This window comes from Penaeus monodon, unplaced genomic scaffold, assembly GCF_015228065.2.
Source record: "Penaeus monodon isolate SGIC_2016 unplaced genomic scaffold, NSTDA_Pmon_1 PmonScaffold_455, whole genome shotgun sequence".
NCBI lineage: Eukaryota > Metazoa > Arthropoda > Malacostraca > Decapoda > Penaeidae > Penaeus > Penaeus monodon.
The window spans coordinates 9,920-27,086 of NW_023659386.1; the positions used below are offsets into that span (position 1 = coordinate 9,920).

The 17,167-nt window shown below is 40.7% G+C and overlaps 1 protein-coding gene and 1 non-coding gene across 2 annotated transcripts; one reads left to right on the top strand and one right to left on the bottom strand.

The window, feature by feature from the left end:
• Nucleotides 1-9,179: 9,179 nt before the first annotated feature.
• Trnav-uac lies at nt 9,180-9,252 on the bottom strand. Its single transcript has one exon. It is a non-coding gene; the product is annotated as a tRNA-Val (tRNA).
• A 1,071-nt stretch (nt 9,253-10,323) lies between these two features.
• LOC119570945 lies at nt 10,324-11,126 on the top strand. Its single transcript, XM_037918481.1, has 2 exons — nt 10,324-10,868; nt 10,901-11,126. Exons 1-2 carry the CDS (start codon nt 10,324-10,326, stop codon nt 11,124-11,126), a joined length of 771 nt encoding a protein of 256 aa, XP_037774409.1.
• Nucleotides 11,127-17,167: the final 6,041 nt, after the last annotated feature.

A 17,167-nucleotide genomic window follows, 5' to 3' on the forward strand; every position in this document is an offset into this window, starting at 1 on the left:
AGATGCATGGGTATGTTTTGTTTTCATTTTCGCCGGACAGAAAATTTTCACTAGTCATGGGGCTCGAATCTGGGCCTTCTGTGAGTCAAACGATGTGATAAAACCCGACACCATGAGCATATGCTCAATCCTCTTTCGGAATCACACCCGAAGTACCCGACAAACTTTGGCAAATCTCTACTGAAATAAAAATTTTAATACCCAAAACCTTTGTGAAGAACCAGAACTTAATAAAGCTAAGTTTTAGATAAGTGTAGTTTTATATAAAATTATTATTTTAATATTATATTATATATTTTATATATAATATTATATAATATATATATATATATATATATGGGTGTAATGTATGTGCCGTGTTTTTTTTTCTTATTTTTTTAAAGATAGAAAAAAAGTTTAAGATCTAGATCATCTTAAGAGGAAGGCTACTTGACCAACAAAGAAACGAACAAAGCTAACCACAGACATTTAGGTGTGATCCCGGAGATGTGGGAGTTCGGGCCAATTCAATAAAACTGAAAACATCGTTTCTCACAGGGCTCGAACCCTTAGATCTGTGTGTTAGACAGAGTGAGGGTTTTTCTCCCTCGGTTTTAAAGGATGAGCTTGACTCCATATCAATGAATAAATGATCATGCCTTGCGTTGATTTAGTTTAAGTGAGGGAGAGTTGGCAGATCGTCGCCTCCTCTCTCGCCCCCTTCCATTTTGGTCGGGGCAAGACAAGCGAGATGGCTGAGTAGGTCAGATGCGGGGATGGCCGCGGGGCCTACTTTGTCCACTGTCCTTTGGTTGCGCCCCCAAAACGCTTTGCTGGGTCCATTCTTTCCTTTGAACCAGTTGGTTTCTTCCGCAAGTCAGCCAGGCCCCGCTTTGCATGCGTAGTAGACACCCCCAAATATCACCATGAGCACAGTTCAACTCTATTTCCAGACATTTCTTATCACAAGGAAGAATAACCTTGATTCACGGTAAAAGGGCAAACTTTACTTTGTTTATTTAAAAAAAGGATTGCCTCATCCTTTATAGTGGACCAGACATTTTCAAAGACTTTTTTTTCATGCAGATTACAACAGCCTTTGGATGCAGGATGCTTTTACGTACTGTTGTATGTTTATGTATATTAAATTATATAATAATTTTATATATATATATATTATTATATATTATTTTAATATATAATATAATATATATATATATATTGGGGACGCGGGGCCCAAATGGTTAGAGCGTCGGACCAAGACTGTCACGAGGGAAATCTGAGTTCGAGGGTTCGAGTCAGGGCCGGGCACGTTGGTCCCTTGGGGCAAGGAACTTCACCTCGTTTCCCTTCCTAGCCACTGGGGGCCAAGCCCCCCCATTCATCCCCAGGTAAATAGAGATGGTGATCAAAAAAAAAAACCCCGGGGCGGAGGCAAGGGAAAAACCTCGCCCTAAATTGCCAAAAAAAATCATGGAAGCCCTGATCAAAGGCCGGGGGCCCGAATGGTTAGAGCATCGACTAAAGACTGTCACGAGGCAATTGTTTTCAAGGGTTCGAGTCACCGACGGCGCGTTTTTCCCTTTGGGGCAAGGAATTCACCTTATTGCCCCCCTAGCCACGGGGTGGCCAAGCCACCCAAAGTAGGCTGGTCCCAAGCCCGGATAGATAGGGGAAAATTTAAAAAAAAAAAAAAAAAGGAACCCCGGGCCCACTCCCCGTGGAAAGGAACTGGGGACCCTACCATGTACTCATGCAAGAGCATCACAACATGAAAAATACAATTAAGTTCATGCTGTGACCCCGGCGGTCAACATGAACCTACCGTAAAAATGAAATGAAATATATATATTTATAATTTTAATATAATATATATATAGATATGTTTTTTCTATACACACACAATAAGAGCACACCCACATACGAGCCACACAACACACACACACAAACACACCCACACACACCACACACACATACACACACACACACACTTTTACCAAAAACCCCCCCCCGCCCTCCTCACGCTGGCGACCACCCCGCTCGACGTAGTCCGTTCAAACCCAAACTGTCGGCGTCCCATCGCGAAGCTCTCCTGGAGCAGCACGTCAGAGACATCGTGAGGTCTGCCTCGTATAGGCTTCACATGCTGCGTCGCTCAAGTCCCTTTGGGGTTCCCCTCCGGACTTTAGAATATTTCAGGGTATTTATCCCGCCCAAATTGATCTACGCCTCCCCCGCTGGTCCCCCTCCCTCACCGCCCCAGGCTACAAGAGAGGGTCAAAAAGGGGACCAAGACATTCCGGCCCTGTCTTACCAGCTATGACAGCGCCGGGTCCCCTAGGCCTCACCTCCCCGCCACCCTAAAAAAATCATGCAGCAGTTTGGTCTAAAAGGCTGTCCCATTCACTTCACGTGACCTGCTGCCCCCCGACGCCCCCCCGCCGCCCCGGGCCCTACGCCCCGCCAACAAAGGTCCCATCAGGGCCCGCACTGATCCCCCCCGGGGGAGACAGTACCCATCTAGTCCGACTCACAGCCCCCCAGTCCATATTTATTGTCCAACCCTAGCTCACCGTTTGTATTGGTTTTGTTATTTTTTTATTTGTTGTTATGATTTTAGTTTACTTTTAGTGTTGTTTATATTTTATGTATACATATTTTGTCTCTCTTTCTGTTTTCTAGTATTTTTAGCCCTGGCTGCAGAAAATCAAAAAACCCCAATTATTATTATTATTATTTTATTTTTATTATTACACACACCACACAACAACACACACACACACACACAAAACAAATAATATTTTTTATAATAATATATAATATATATATATATTATATATAAAATATATATATATTATTATATATATGATTTAATTATACAACAAAAACACACACACACACAAACCACACACACAACCCCAAACAATTATTATAATATATATATATATATTATATTATATATATATATATAAAACAAATATATTTAATAATCAGTAGTAAAAGGCATCCGGCACAGTTATTCAGGTGTGTGTGAGCAAAACTCTACACGTACTTATAATGTTATTATGATTTCTCATCAAGGACAGATGGTCGAATTGAAAGCTGTGACAATGACCTATATATCTTTTGTGTCACGCGCAAACAAAATTTCTGTTGCTGGTGTCCCCAGCACCCCCCAAGTGGCAAATCCTTCAGCTACCCCTAGTTTTTTTATACTTGATCATTTGACTATGAAGGGGTGTAACTGTCTATACTACGGGTGACCTAGTCTTCTGTTAAAACATCGCGTAGTTAACCCGTGGTGTACTCAGACCCCTGAGGGTTACTTGTGGGCAAGTGCAATATGTATGCACACACACACACACACATTTTTTATCCGGGCTTGGGGACCAGCACTGTTTTGGGCGGCTTCCCCCCCAGGGGCTTGGAGGCAATGGAGGTAAAGTCCTTGCCCAAGGGAAAACAACGCGCGGCATATATATATTCAGTGGTGTGTGTGTGTGTTTGTGTGTGTGTGTGTGTGTAGTGTGGTGTTAGTGTGTGTGGTGTGCTGGTGTGTGTGTTGGTGTTGTGTTGTTGTGTGTGTGTGTTTTTGGTGTGTGTTTTTGTGGTGCGTGCGTGATTGGTGTGTGTTTTTGCGTGTGTGGTGTGGTTTGGTGTGTTGTACATAATACATATAATTTTCCCCGTTAAAATATATAAATACATATATCATCATAATAACGGAAGTCATGTTGAGCACCCGTGGACCTTCCCCATCCTTCGCCACAAAAATCGATCTTACGCTTTTTTTTCCACTTGTACCTCGACAGCCGCAAATATTTTTGATTTTGTCGCTCTTTTGTCTTCGGTTTGCCCTTCCTCTTTTTCCTATCACCTCCCTGTCAGCAATTTTTTTCTAAATACTTTTATTCTCTTTCAGACCATTAAACTTTAATTTTCCTCTTGTTCAAGATGCCAACAGTCGGTCTTTACAATTTATTTTTCTCAGCCCTCATATTCGTTTCTTCTCTGTCCAGCAAATATGCATACTGTCTGTAACACCCTTTTCAAAATATTGATTTTTTTCTTGTCTATCATTTCAACACCCAACTCAAAACCATAAAGAAATTTGGGAAAACAAATGATTCAAAAAACCCAGTTTTTCCCCAAAAGGTAATGCTTCGGTTTTCCAGATGTTTTTGAGAGAAATTGGGGGCGTTTTGGATGGTAATTCTTTTTTTTATCCCCGGTAAATCATATATGTATTATTTAAAAAAACAGTCCAAGAAAGTGAACCCTTTTTAAATTTTTCCACAATCTTTCCCTTTGTTGAACATGTTCACTTTGTTCTTTTCCCGGTTATCTTTGAATTTTTCATGATCTATTTTCTTGGCTTTAAAAAAACAAGCCACCCTTTTTCGTTTGCTTCTCTAATTTATCTATATTTGTTGTATTTCATGATATGCGGGCAGTAAAACTTTCAGGCCGTACCCCAGTTTGATATTTGTACCCTCCACATCCACATTTCCTTTTAAAATTCTTAGAGCACCTTCATATTTTTTCAAAAAATTATTAAGAGGTGCGGAGACAGAAGAACCCGCTTTCCCCGTTGACTTCGAACCATTCGTTAACCCATAAGTGGTTCTTACAGCCTTGTTTTGTCATAAAGGTTTTTATTATTTGGATGATGTTTTTTGGAAAAAATTCATTCGTCATGTTATTCCAGAGGATATCGTGATCCGTATCAAAGCTTTCACAGATCGATGAAACACAGGTAAGGTTTTTTTGATGTTCTCTGTTTTCTTAAGACAATTTAAATTTAAAATTTGGGTTTTTCTGGTCCCCTTTCCAGGGCAAAAACCCTGTTGTTTGTCGAAATTTTTAATTTTAATTTCATTCTTTCCAAAATTTTTCAAAAAAATTTGATCGGACTTATTAATGCAATTGTCCTTTTTTGTTGCACGGAGTGCATCCCCTTTTTTTAGTATGGGTAAAGAGATTTTACCCAGTTTTCCCATTTCTTTATCCATATTTTTGTCGATTTTGTAGAAGAATAAAACCTTTCGCCAGCTTCTAATGTTTGCTTTTATTTATCTATTCCCGGGGTCTTGTTTTTTTTATTTTTTATGGTTTTTATAATTTCGTCCAGCAGTGGGGGTTGTTCTCCTCGCTGTCTTTGAGTCAAATTTAATGTTGTTTTAGATCTTTATTTTTTTGTAAAGTTGAACAATATGTTTCCATCTATCTTGCTTCTTTTCCATCACATAAAAAAAGTCATTTTCAGTTTTGAAAGTTTTTCATTGAGGTTTAAATTTCGGTATTTTTTGTACTCCTTGGTAAGTTCTTTAGTTTCTTATTGTGAACATTTTTAAATTCTCGGGCAAGTTCTTTTAAATTTTTTTCCTTACTTGTCGCAATAACTTTGAATTTTTTTATTTTGTTTTTTTGAAATTATTTTTTTAAAAATGGATTTTTGATACTTTTTATTTTGGGCATTTCGTTTAAATTTTCACTTAGTGTTTTTTCAGATATCCGGGGGGAATTTTTTTTTTCTTTTTGGGATAGTTTCTTAAGCAGTGCCGAGGAGTTTTTTTCCTTCTTTCCCCTAACTATTTTTGGGGTTTTTTCATCTTTCCCTTTATTTGGGATTCAAATTTTTTGACACTTTATTCGAATTGTTTTCAAGAGTTGTAGCGAGCTTTTTGAGGGGGGGGACGCCCCTCTTTTGAGTCTTATTTTAAAAACGATAGTTAGTGGTGGTCACTGTTCAGTCGGGACCAGGTTTGTTTTTGGGATTTTTTTTGCAAAATTTCCCTTTTGGGTTTACACAATGTAGTCAATTTTGGTTGTTGTTTTTTTTGTCGGTGAAAATCACGGTACAGGTCTTGGGGGGTGTTGGAACAATGTTGGCTATAAGTAAAAAATTTGTATACAGAATTCAATCAAAATCTTTTCCCCTTTCATTATATCTCCAAGGCCGAATTTTCCCCAGGTAATTTTTTTTGATTATTTTTTTTACTTTTGGGATTTGGGGTTTCCCCGTTTTTTTTACATCTCGTTAGGGGGTTTTCTATTCTGGAGAGAGTTATAAAAAATTTGCATTTCTTATCACTTGCAATATTTTTGGTGCGGCATTGTATAATCTAATATTTGAGGTTTTGTTTTATTTTACTTTTAAAAGGGGTCTTATTGGGTGTCCAAATTTGTGCATTTGCAGTTTTTTCGTGAGAATAAGCAAAGTGCTTAATTTCCCTTTTTCTTTTTCCCGAAAAAAGAACTGTTTGTTTTCTTTAGTTTTTAAATTCCCTTTCTTTTCCTTTGGGACTTTTTCCCAGATTTGAAAGTGTACTACCCTTTTGTTACAGACAGTAGTAATTTACCCCCTCTTTTTCCTTTCGTTCCACGTTTCCCATTTTTTAAAGTGTTTCTTAATTGGACAGTTTTTTTTTATCTTCTTTCTTCCGAGCATTTTAAAATTGTCGCCTGGTTTCCACGATAACGCCCCCTTGATAAACCCCGCGACGGGCATTGGTTGAATTTCGTTTCTGTATTTAAAATTGGGGTAGAGGTTTGTCAGGAGAAAAAAAAAGTTAGGGAATCCCCCCGGCTCCTTCTCAACCGCAGTCCCAAAATAAATAGGAGAACTATCTCTGCGCTTTTTAAAAAAGTTACACTGTAAACGCAGTTTAAATGGAATCCCCCAGGCTCCCCCTCAAAACCCCCGTCTAAACTAACTAGGAGGAACTTCTTGCCGCTTTAAAACAGTTACACTGTAAACCCAGACATATTATTGGGGGAAAAGTAATCAGAAAATGAAGGTGTTTTATCAGATATCCACGCCTGCTGCCGACAGTTTCACCGCAACCCCGGGATAGGGAGCAAAAGGGGCATCCCCTTTTTCAAGGAATCCCAGGGTGCGTTTATTGTCTTACCCAGGACAAAAAAATATTATATAATAATATGTTATTAAAATATATATATATATATAAATAAAATAATTTCAAATATATAATGATAAAAATTTTATAGTATATATAGTATTATGTATATGTTATTTTTTGGGGTGCGGTGGCCCCATTTGGTTCAGCTCGGGTCAAGACTGTCAGCGCAATCTGATACAGGGTTCGGTCACCCGGGCCCCGGCGTTTTTCCCTTTGGCCAAGGCTTCACTTTGATTTCTACCTGCCACTGGGGGGACAAATCAGTGCCGTCCAAGCCGGTTAATAGGAAAGGGTTGCGTCAGAAGCCATCCGACTTGAAAGATATCTGCCAGAACCTAATCATGAGATCCCTATAAGAAAAAAGGAAAAGCTATAATATATATATAAGGGCCGCGGGGGCCGAATGGTTAGAGCGTCGGACTCAAAAATGTCACGACGGCAATCTGAGTTGGGGTTGAGTCACCGGCCGGCGCGTGTTCCCTTGGGCAGGAACTTTCCTCGTTGCCTCCTGCCGCTTGGTGGAAAAAAAGCCCGCCCAAGTCAGTGCCGGGGAAATAGAGAGGTGAGTCGAAAAAAAAAAAACCGGGGGGGAAAGGGAATGGCAAACCCCCGCTCTAAATTTCCAAGAAAATATGGAAGCCCCTGATCGTCAAAAGGCCCCGGTGGCCAATAGTTTGAGCGTCGAACTCAAAAAATGCACGACGGCAATCGGTTCGAGGGTTCGAGCACCGGCCGGGGGGTTGTTCCCTTGGGCTAGGAAAATTACCCCGATTGCTACCTAGCCATGGGTGGGCCCAAACCAGCCCAAGTCTGCTGGGCCAAGCCCCGGGTAAAATAGAAGAGATTTCCTAAAAAAAGGGAACACCGGACTCTCCGTGGGAAAAGGGAAATGGGGACCCTACCCCGTACCCTCCAAAGAGCATCAAACATGAAAACTACAATTTAAATATATGCTGTGACCCGGCGGTTCAGAATGAACCTCCGTTAAAAGAAATTATATATATTTAAAATATAAATTATATATATATATATATTGTAACATATCTATGCAAAACCACACACACACATTAGAGAGATTCACATAGAAAAAATGTAAGACAGCTGAGACTGAATATCGTAATGTAATAAAAGGTAACTAGTTTTTTTCATGAACCGAGGCAAACCAATTATATTACCCCAGAAACAAACAAAAACTCAAGCCTTGAGAGCTGCACCATTTTCTGACACTAAAAATGCTTCTATTACTTATTAGCAACAGAGTAATTCACGTCAGAAAGACTTATTGAAAGTAGGCCGGAATCTATGGCAGTTCCGTTAAGTCTCTTTTGATGAGTCAGCTATATATTCCGGGTGTAAGAACAGGTATTCCCAAGCAGTGTTGCTATTGTAGCGATTTTCCCGTTAGATCTAAAGTTTTTGATTTATGATCTAGCGGGATTTTGAATGTTTTACTTTTGTTCTTTAGCGGAAACAGAGGAGCTTGTATTCTTATATCTAACGGTTTTTAAAATCCAGTCTAGCGGTTTCGTGGAAATAGCAATGACAACATCACCATCATCATAATAATAGTAGTAGCAGTAGTAGTAGTATAGTAATAAAATCAGTACAAATAGTAATATGTAAATATAATAATGACTACAGTCTTCTGGTTATTACTGAAGAGGTTGTATTACTGTGGATACACTGTTGGCCTTATGCTGGGATGGGGCCTGGTAATTAAACAAATAATTTTGAAAAGAAAAACCCACTGAAACTATATTGTCTTTGAAGGCTGTCCTTTGACCTAGAAAAGGCCTGACTACTATGTAAAGGAGGTTTCAGATTAGTCCATAAGGTCTCCATGTAACACAAGAATAAATAATGGATATAATGTATTACAATGTAAGTAAATAAGGCGAGAAAAGAACATTTTAAGATTCTACTATTTTGGTCTTGAATAATGAAGTGTCACTTCAAAACTGTTGTTCTTAACCATTTTCCCCCGAGAGGAAACAGGTCTTGAATGTAGTATGACAGACGGAATATTCACTGTATGTACATAACATTTTGGTTCTCTCTCCCTCTCTCTTTCTTACTTTCCTGCTTCCACTCTCCCCTTCTGTCTACTGTAAAATAAATGACGAAGACAGTAGATCTTAAGTTAACGAGATATTTGATTTCTGTAAACCGGAAATCTTTCCAAATTTACATTTCGGTTTGGATTGCTGAGTCTCTTTTGAATTTAGCTTTGCTTTTTCTTGCCCTTGTCTTAACTTCATAACTGATTAAAATTATCATTGCTCCCACCAGGGCTCGAACCTGGGACCTTCTGCGTGTAAAGCAGACGTGATAACCACTACACTATGAGAGCTGACAGAATTTTGTTACATAATTTCAGTTTTAATATGCATATGTGTATGTGCACAGTATATCACATACATGTCATAGAAATTTATCTATCTTTAAATCACTTTAGTTCAATGAGATTTGTCTCAGCGTACTCCACCATCACTTTCTTACCTCTACTAGTAATATGTAACAAAATAATGCATTTCCTCTCGTTTCCGTACCTATTTTTCTTCATACATGAATGCTGGAAATATGTCTCATTGAAACAGCTAGTGTTCGTTAATAAAGCATTATTAACCAGGATATTCTGAATCCCATCTAGAGGTTCCACACGCTGCACGATAGGACACACTTGCTCTTAAAGGTATAACCGCTTGGTCGCTAGTTTGCTCGACCCCGCAGTAATAAGCAATGATCACGCGAGTGGGTGGCCGCTCGCCATTCGTCAGGCGAGTCACACGCTCGGGTCACACGAGCAGACGGCTGCTCGTTATTCGTCAGGCAAGCCACGCCACTTGATCATGCAAGAGGTGGCCACTCGTGATTGGTTATTCCTTGTTCTGTGATCCTCACCTCTTGTGTACATTTATGCCTAACTTGTGTAAAAAAAAAAAAAAAAAAAAAAAAAATCAGCATGCCATCCGATGACGATACATCAACAACCAACCCTCCAGCCACAGCAATGCAAGTCAAGCTCCCCACCTTCTCAGTGATCGACGCTCCCATCTGGTTCCGGTGAGCTGAAGTGCAATTCCGCCTGAAGAAGTGGGTGACTAACCCCACTACCCAGGCCGACCACATCCTCGCGGCCCTTCCAGATAGAATTTTTCCCCGCATCTCAGAGTGGTTGGTATCCAAGGGCGACACTACCATCAATTACGATGACCTCAAAACTTTCCTGCAGCGCTTCACTTCATCAGCAGCAGCGCGAGTGACACAGCTCCTCCAGCTCGCCAAGCAGGCCCTGGGCGACCAGAGACCTTACGATGCCTTGATCGAGATGAAGGCTCTGGCAAGTCTCCCTCCAGCAGCCGACAGAACAGTAAGACAGCTGGCAACTTGCTTTGCATCCTTTGGCAAGACAAGCTGACGCATGGTCCCTCTGCCAGTGCCATCATCTCACTGCCATCGCCGTGTTCAACTGCTCCATTCAACACCTGCCGTGCAGGAAGAATCCTGTACCGTCGCCCTCTCCAGAGTTTCCATTGATGCAGTTCATTTAGGGCTCAACTGCAACCAACTCGCTAAAGGGCAGCAACAGGACCCCAAGATATCAGCTTGCCGTACATTCATTACTTCCCTCAAATGGAAGGACGTCTCTGTGGATGAAGCAGGTACCACTTGTGGATTCCAGCCTCCCTCCGTCGTCACATTTCAGCCTCATCCACAGCTTGTTCCATCCCTCTTGATAAGCGACAGCACGCCTTCTGAAGCAGAAATTTGTTTGGCAAAGGACTGGGTTCGATACTGCACCGCCTGTCAAACCTCCAAAATTCAGCTACACACCGAAATGGGCCCCAGATCCTTCCACCAGCCGAAGAGGCGCTTCACACACATCCATGTTGATATAATGGGTCCCCTACCACTATCAGAAGGACATCGCTACCTCTTCACCATAGTGGGCCGTCCAACTAGATGGCCTGAAGCTATTCCTATATGTCCAACGCCAGTTCCACCTGCGCCACCGCTCTGCTCTCTGGGTGGATTTTGAGATTCAGCATCCCTACCCACATCACGTCCGACCAGGGCACGCTTTTCACTTCACAGCTCTGGATGTCCCTGGGGCAGCTATTGGGCACCTCCATCCATCACACAACGGCCTACAACCCGGAAGCTAACAGCATGGTGGAGAGTTTCTACAGAAACCCTGAAAGCTGCCCTGATGTCTCGATGTAGGAACTTAATGTGGTTTTCGCAACTTACCTGGTCCTTCTCGGCCATCAAGTGACTTCAAAGGAAGGGCTTCATGTTTCCCAGCAGAGATGGTTTTCAGCGACCCCCTTGTGGTCCCTGGCGAATTCTTCTGTAATGCTCCATCCAGCGATGACATCGCCAGACTACGACACATCGTGGGGAAGTTTGCCCCCTGCAAATAGACCTACAGGCCCCCCGAACACCATTAAGTCCCCAAAGATCCATGTACAACAGAGTATGTTTTCCTCTGTACTGACGCTCCACATGCCTCCACTTACCCCTCCCTACTCTGGCCCATACGAAGTCATTGAGAGGAAGGAGAAAGCATTCCTGCTGCAGATTAAGGACGCCAACGATTGGACATCGATAGATCGCCTAAAGCCACCATATCTTCAGACGACGACCCTCCCTCCAGTACGGTTCTCCAGGGCGGGCCGCCCTCTCTCACATACCATGGGGTATCTTCGCTGACGGGGGAGTATTGTAACCGCTTGGTCGCTAGTGTGCTCGAACCCGCGGTAACAAGCGATGATCACGCTCGCCATTGCCAGGTGACCACTAGGTCACGCGAGCAACAGCTGCTTGTATTCACCAGGCGAGCACGCTGACAGGAGGGTGACTTGTCGATTGTACCTCCTGGATCTCCCTTGGACTCACGCTTATAGATAATAAGTGATGCTTGATTTAGTATATTCCATATTATTATAGTATTCATATTATATATATATATCTATATATATATATATAATATTATATATATTGAATTGTGTTGGAATTGTCAATTGTATTATTATCCTTCTCTGGCCAGTGAGAAACTTAGTAGCACGACTACAAACGGTGTTGATTTATTTTAGGGCTCTGGTCGGCCATTGTGAAACTATGATAGGCATACTATTCTAAGACGGTCAACTTTTTGTAACTGATCTGTTAAGAAAGGTTAGGCGAGACTATCACCAACTTCTAATTTTGCCTAGATTTCTTATAGTATACATTGAATTACTGTATATACAATGCTGATATTAATAACGATATTGGATCTTGAGAAACCAATAAAAAATAAATAAATAAAGTCACAAACTGCACTTTTTGCATTTCTGTTGTACACATTAATGTAAATGACTCTCTTAGCTGATTATTTATACATTAATGGAATGACGAAGCACAACAGTGGTACAAAGATATAACATCTTAAAACGAAGAGTAGACGCTCTCTCGCTGATGTGTAAATTAGCTTACATTGGTACATCCAGAAGGGGCTTAATGGTGTATGCTACGAATGAGTTAAAAACAGATCATTGATTTAATCAGTAACGGTTTTCACGTTTTTTGTTACTAAGATGTCCCGTATTTTTATTGTCGCTGAAATACCCTGCCTTTTAAGTAGACTAATGACAATCATCAACTCTTGCCTGTTAATAATGATCAACTTGAAGTATTTCACTACCTGGTACTTTTCCATTTGGTATTTTGGTATGTACCATACAAGTTCGGAGTTAGTATGAAACGTATCACCGACCATTTACTTCAGTGTTATATCAGTACTCATTAGGTTAAGTAAAGTTTAAGGTAAATCAAAACACTGCTATAATGAAATATGCGATTTTTTTAAAATTATTTATTATTATCATTATTGTTATTTTTATTATTATTATTATTATATTATCATTATATATATATATATATATATATATATATATATATTATTATTATTTTTTTTTTTTTTTTTTTTTTTTTTTTTTTTTTTTTATGTCAAATGATGTATACAAACTCGAAAGACACGAGGAAAATGTTTGCCGTCACGACGGTGTTTGTTTTGGAAATGCAACAGGCAGCAGGTTCTGTCAGACCTCCCATCTTCAAGGTTGCTGTACAATTGTGGGTACTAGCGAGATGTGCACTGACCAAGCTCTTCCATATAAAAACCCAAAGGTTATAATAAGATATTTTATGCTGATTCCCTAATTACTTATTTACACGATGCAACCTGGAAACGGATGAAGTGTAAGGAATATGTACCGGAACTAGCCATTTCGTATCATCCGCATTGTCCCTTTTTTCTCTCTTTATAAAGCGTCTATTTATCTCCTCTTTCTTTATATTCTACGATACAAAAAGTTGCAAGTTTCTTATTTTTCCACTTTTTATAAATTAAACAACACAAAGATTCACTGGCTTCTAAATGCATAAAGATACAGTTTTTGTTTAAACGTTTAGCGAAGAAAGCGGTGGTAAATAAAGGCTCAGAAAAAAAAAAAAAACAGGGTTGAACCAACCATTTGTCCGAAGATGACCACTATTGATACAAGCTATAGGACCTTGAGTAAGTATTTTTTCTACAACAGTTATATTGGTATGAATAACACGTGGGCACTACTGCGGGTTAGTCTTTACGGTATGGACGTGCTAAGCTAGGACAAATTGAAGATCATATTCTTAGAGAGGACAAAAAGTCTTTAGTGCAATGTATAACCGAGGTGAAAACGTTTTGTTGCAGATGTTTGGAGGCTGAGCCCCCCGTCAGCCCTTCCGATCGGCAGCTTAGGTTGTTACATAAATTGTATGACGTGTAGTTGGGGACTTTAGTCTCTGGTGAGTGCGTCCGTACTGTAAAGAATTGTCTTACTGTGTTTTATATTATATGCAATTTTTCTCCTCAGGTTCTGACGGAATGTTGTTTTTAGACACGGGTTTGCCTCCGTGAGTCATCACCAGCCTACAGTTGTTTCGTCTATTCTATTTTTTGGCTACTGATGCTTGCAGAATGCTTCATGCATGATGTATCGTAAGTGTAACAGTTGGTTTATTGGAAAACTTTCTGTGTATGTCAACCAAGATTACAGTAAAAAAAAAAAGTGTATGGAGTGGTTATCTTGACGAAAACTAAGACACTTTTCATCTATGGAAGAAAGTGCGCAAATAGAAAATAAGAGAGATACAGGACAGAGAAGAGAGAAGTCCTTCCATATTTCCCTGCAAGAATCAAAACAAATGTGACACGGAACTCATTACTGCGCTCTACCAAGTAGTTCTTGTATTGCTACGCGCTTGTGAGAACAAATATTTTGTAATTATCAGTGTCCGTTTTCTTGAATTCATGTATGTAATGCGTTTCTTTTACTTTTAATATACTTAATTTCTTTTTTTTGGTAAGTATTTATGCTATTCTGTACAATAACCTTGTGCACATGTGCATTTTGCCACTAGGAGATTTGACAGGCCAGCAATGCCATTACATCGAGAAACACAGGTGAAAAATGTTTCATTTTCAGTGCTGCGTCGATTCTGGGTCATTTTTAAAACCATATTGTGAATGTACAGGACAAGTGGACATTAGTCTCTATAACAGCCTGATAGTTGAACACTCAAGTGCCCCAAATGATGAAAAAAGAGAAAAGAAACCAAGTAATTGTGACCATAGACGAAATCGAAGAAACGTTCGGTGTTTCGCGATATAAAGGTATATGGTTTAGGCGTATGTAAAAGGCTATGAGCCTTAGTACAATGGCCACGAACTGTCTAAGCTAGGTCATTCTCAGTATAAGTAGTGACCGACCCAGCTGCCAGAAGTGACTGAAGCAGCTGGAGGAAGTATGGGGGGAGCAAGGTGAGGTCATCAGTCCTGTCTGCTACATCATTCATTGTTCGGCCACCTACTCACGCCTCGCCCTCGAGGCATCTTAGATTTGCCTCAAGGGTGACCTAACTTGGCTGGTCATCTCGTTCTCGTGTGTGTTGTCCTGGTGCATCTTTGTGGCTGCTCATCCCTGTCATCCTCTCCTTCCAGGTCCTCGATGTAATCTGTCCGTCCTCGACGTCCACACATCCTCGAAAGTCTCGCACAGGTCCTACTTGATTTTGGATTCGTCTAGACTTCCTCGTAGTTCTTGTCCAGGCTTAACTCGGCGGTGTCCTCGTCCACATGTCCTCACAGATCTTGTCCAGGTCCTTCTTGGCATCATGTGTGTCCTCACATCCTCGTAATCTTCATCAGGATCTACGGGCGTCCGGCAGGGGGCGGCTGATACCTGCCCTGACTGGATCTGCGGTCATCCATGCAAGCGACGCCCATCCTCAGCATCCTGGGGCAACTGGTACCTGCGCTGGTGAGTTCCTGGTCCTCCACTGGATCTATGGGCGTCTCGGCAGGCGGCGCCCGTCCACTCATTGGGCGGCTTAACACCTGCTCTGACGAACATCCTGGTGTGCAGGCTTTTGGCGATCTTTCGATGACGTCCTTCCACAGCATCTTAGGATGACCGTCTCTGCAGCAGGGCCTCCTTTGGTGCCGTGTCGGTTATTGTCGGTCTGACTGCTGTATATAGTGGGGGACCAGATCATACACATAAGGGCCAGATAGTAAGAGAAAAAATAGGCAACAGAGAATAGGGGTGGTTAAGTAGCACTAGCTGGTTACTTATATAAATTTGCGTTTTTAATGTTCGTTTCTAATTATTCTCATTTTTTTTGCGTGTTTTTATTTCACAAAGATAAAGAAGAAACTAGGAGAGGGAGACGTCAGTAGTGATCTGCATGGACCTGGCTTAAACTACCAACCGTCTCAAATAGATATGAGAGTAGATAAGGAAACGGCAACGGCAATCCGCAAGGATTTACTTGAACCAATTGTCGTCACAGAGAAGAAATAAATGTAATTTGTACATCATTTTACGAGTCACTTGTCACGACTGACAAAATTGCGGGCAAAGAAGATGTGTCATATATCTTTATGCCAGCACTATGACAGCAACATATCCTATTAATGAAAAGGTTTCACTGTCCTTTGTTGTGCATGGATGATTGAGTGAGTGAGTAAGCTTGTGTGTGTGTGAATGAGAGTGAAAGTGGGAATGATCTCAACATGAAAATTAACATTCACTACAACAAAACAGTAAATTAGCAATGCTAGCTAAAAATTATTTCAACTACCACATTGAATTCAACATTTGCAACAGAATGCACGCATTAATGAATGGTGACATGAAAAAAATATTTGCAAGCTTTTTAGCAAGCAAATCTTCTCGGGGTCAGAAAATCTGAACTGCCGAGGTAGCCATGTCTAGCCATGCATGTTAGACTTCATCGACAGGGGGACCCTATACCCAAAATGCTGTATATTGAAGCAAACAGAGCCAGGAAAATTTATAAAAAACCTGCTCTTTTCTGTGATGGGCGCTCGGAAAATCCCTACAGGTATCTACTACAACGAATCACACGACCGCTTGGAATTACCCAAAACATGCAAGCAACTTCAAGAGGATGAGATGGGTGTGATTAATAAGCGAATGATTCTAGCTTAAACCCTAGTCCTACATTATTTAACAGACGCAACTGCGGGTCACGCCGACTCAAAAGTTGCCGGTCGAACGAATAACTTCGGTTTTACCTGTACCTATTTTCGAACGTCGGAACAGAGTTCTATTAGGCATTTACACAACCCCGGGTTATATCGGGCATACCTGTGTGCTATGATATGGAGGAAGATCCTACGCTATACTCAAATTAATTAACTATTTGAGTAACGAACGATATTCATGTTTGTTGACCACATACCGCTATCACACAGTAATGCGATCTGAGGTCATAGAATAGTGTGAGAACGTGCCATTTGCTGTCAATTGGCATTTTTACCCAACTATACCAACGGTTAAACACATTGACTCCGCTGCCGCCAAATTGTAAAAGGCTATCAACCTTAGTACAATGGCTTGCCGGTGTAGTGATACTGGTATAACGGAGTGACTCTATTACTGAGAGTTCAACACAGTAAAGGAACACACGAGACGATGTCTATAGGTAAAGCGGTACGCGGGGTCACGTGTCAGTTAAGTTAAGTTAAGTAAGTTTATTTACCACCCTGGCTATCTGCTCAGGCGTGGGCAATCACGATTACAGTTTTACATATATCTGACATTGTACAGTAGTCTGTAACTACTGTAGTTGTACAAGGTAAAATAGAAATATAATCATACATCATACAAAAATTATTACTTACATATGCTTTTGCCACTGTGTTTGAATAACAC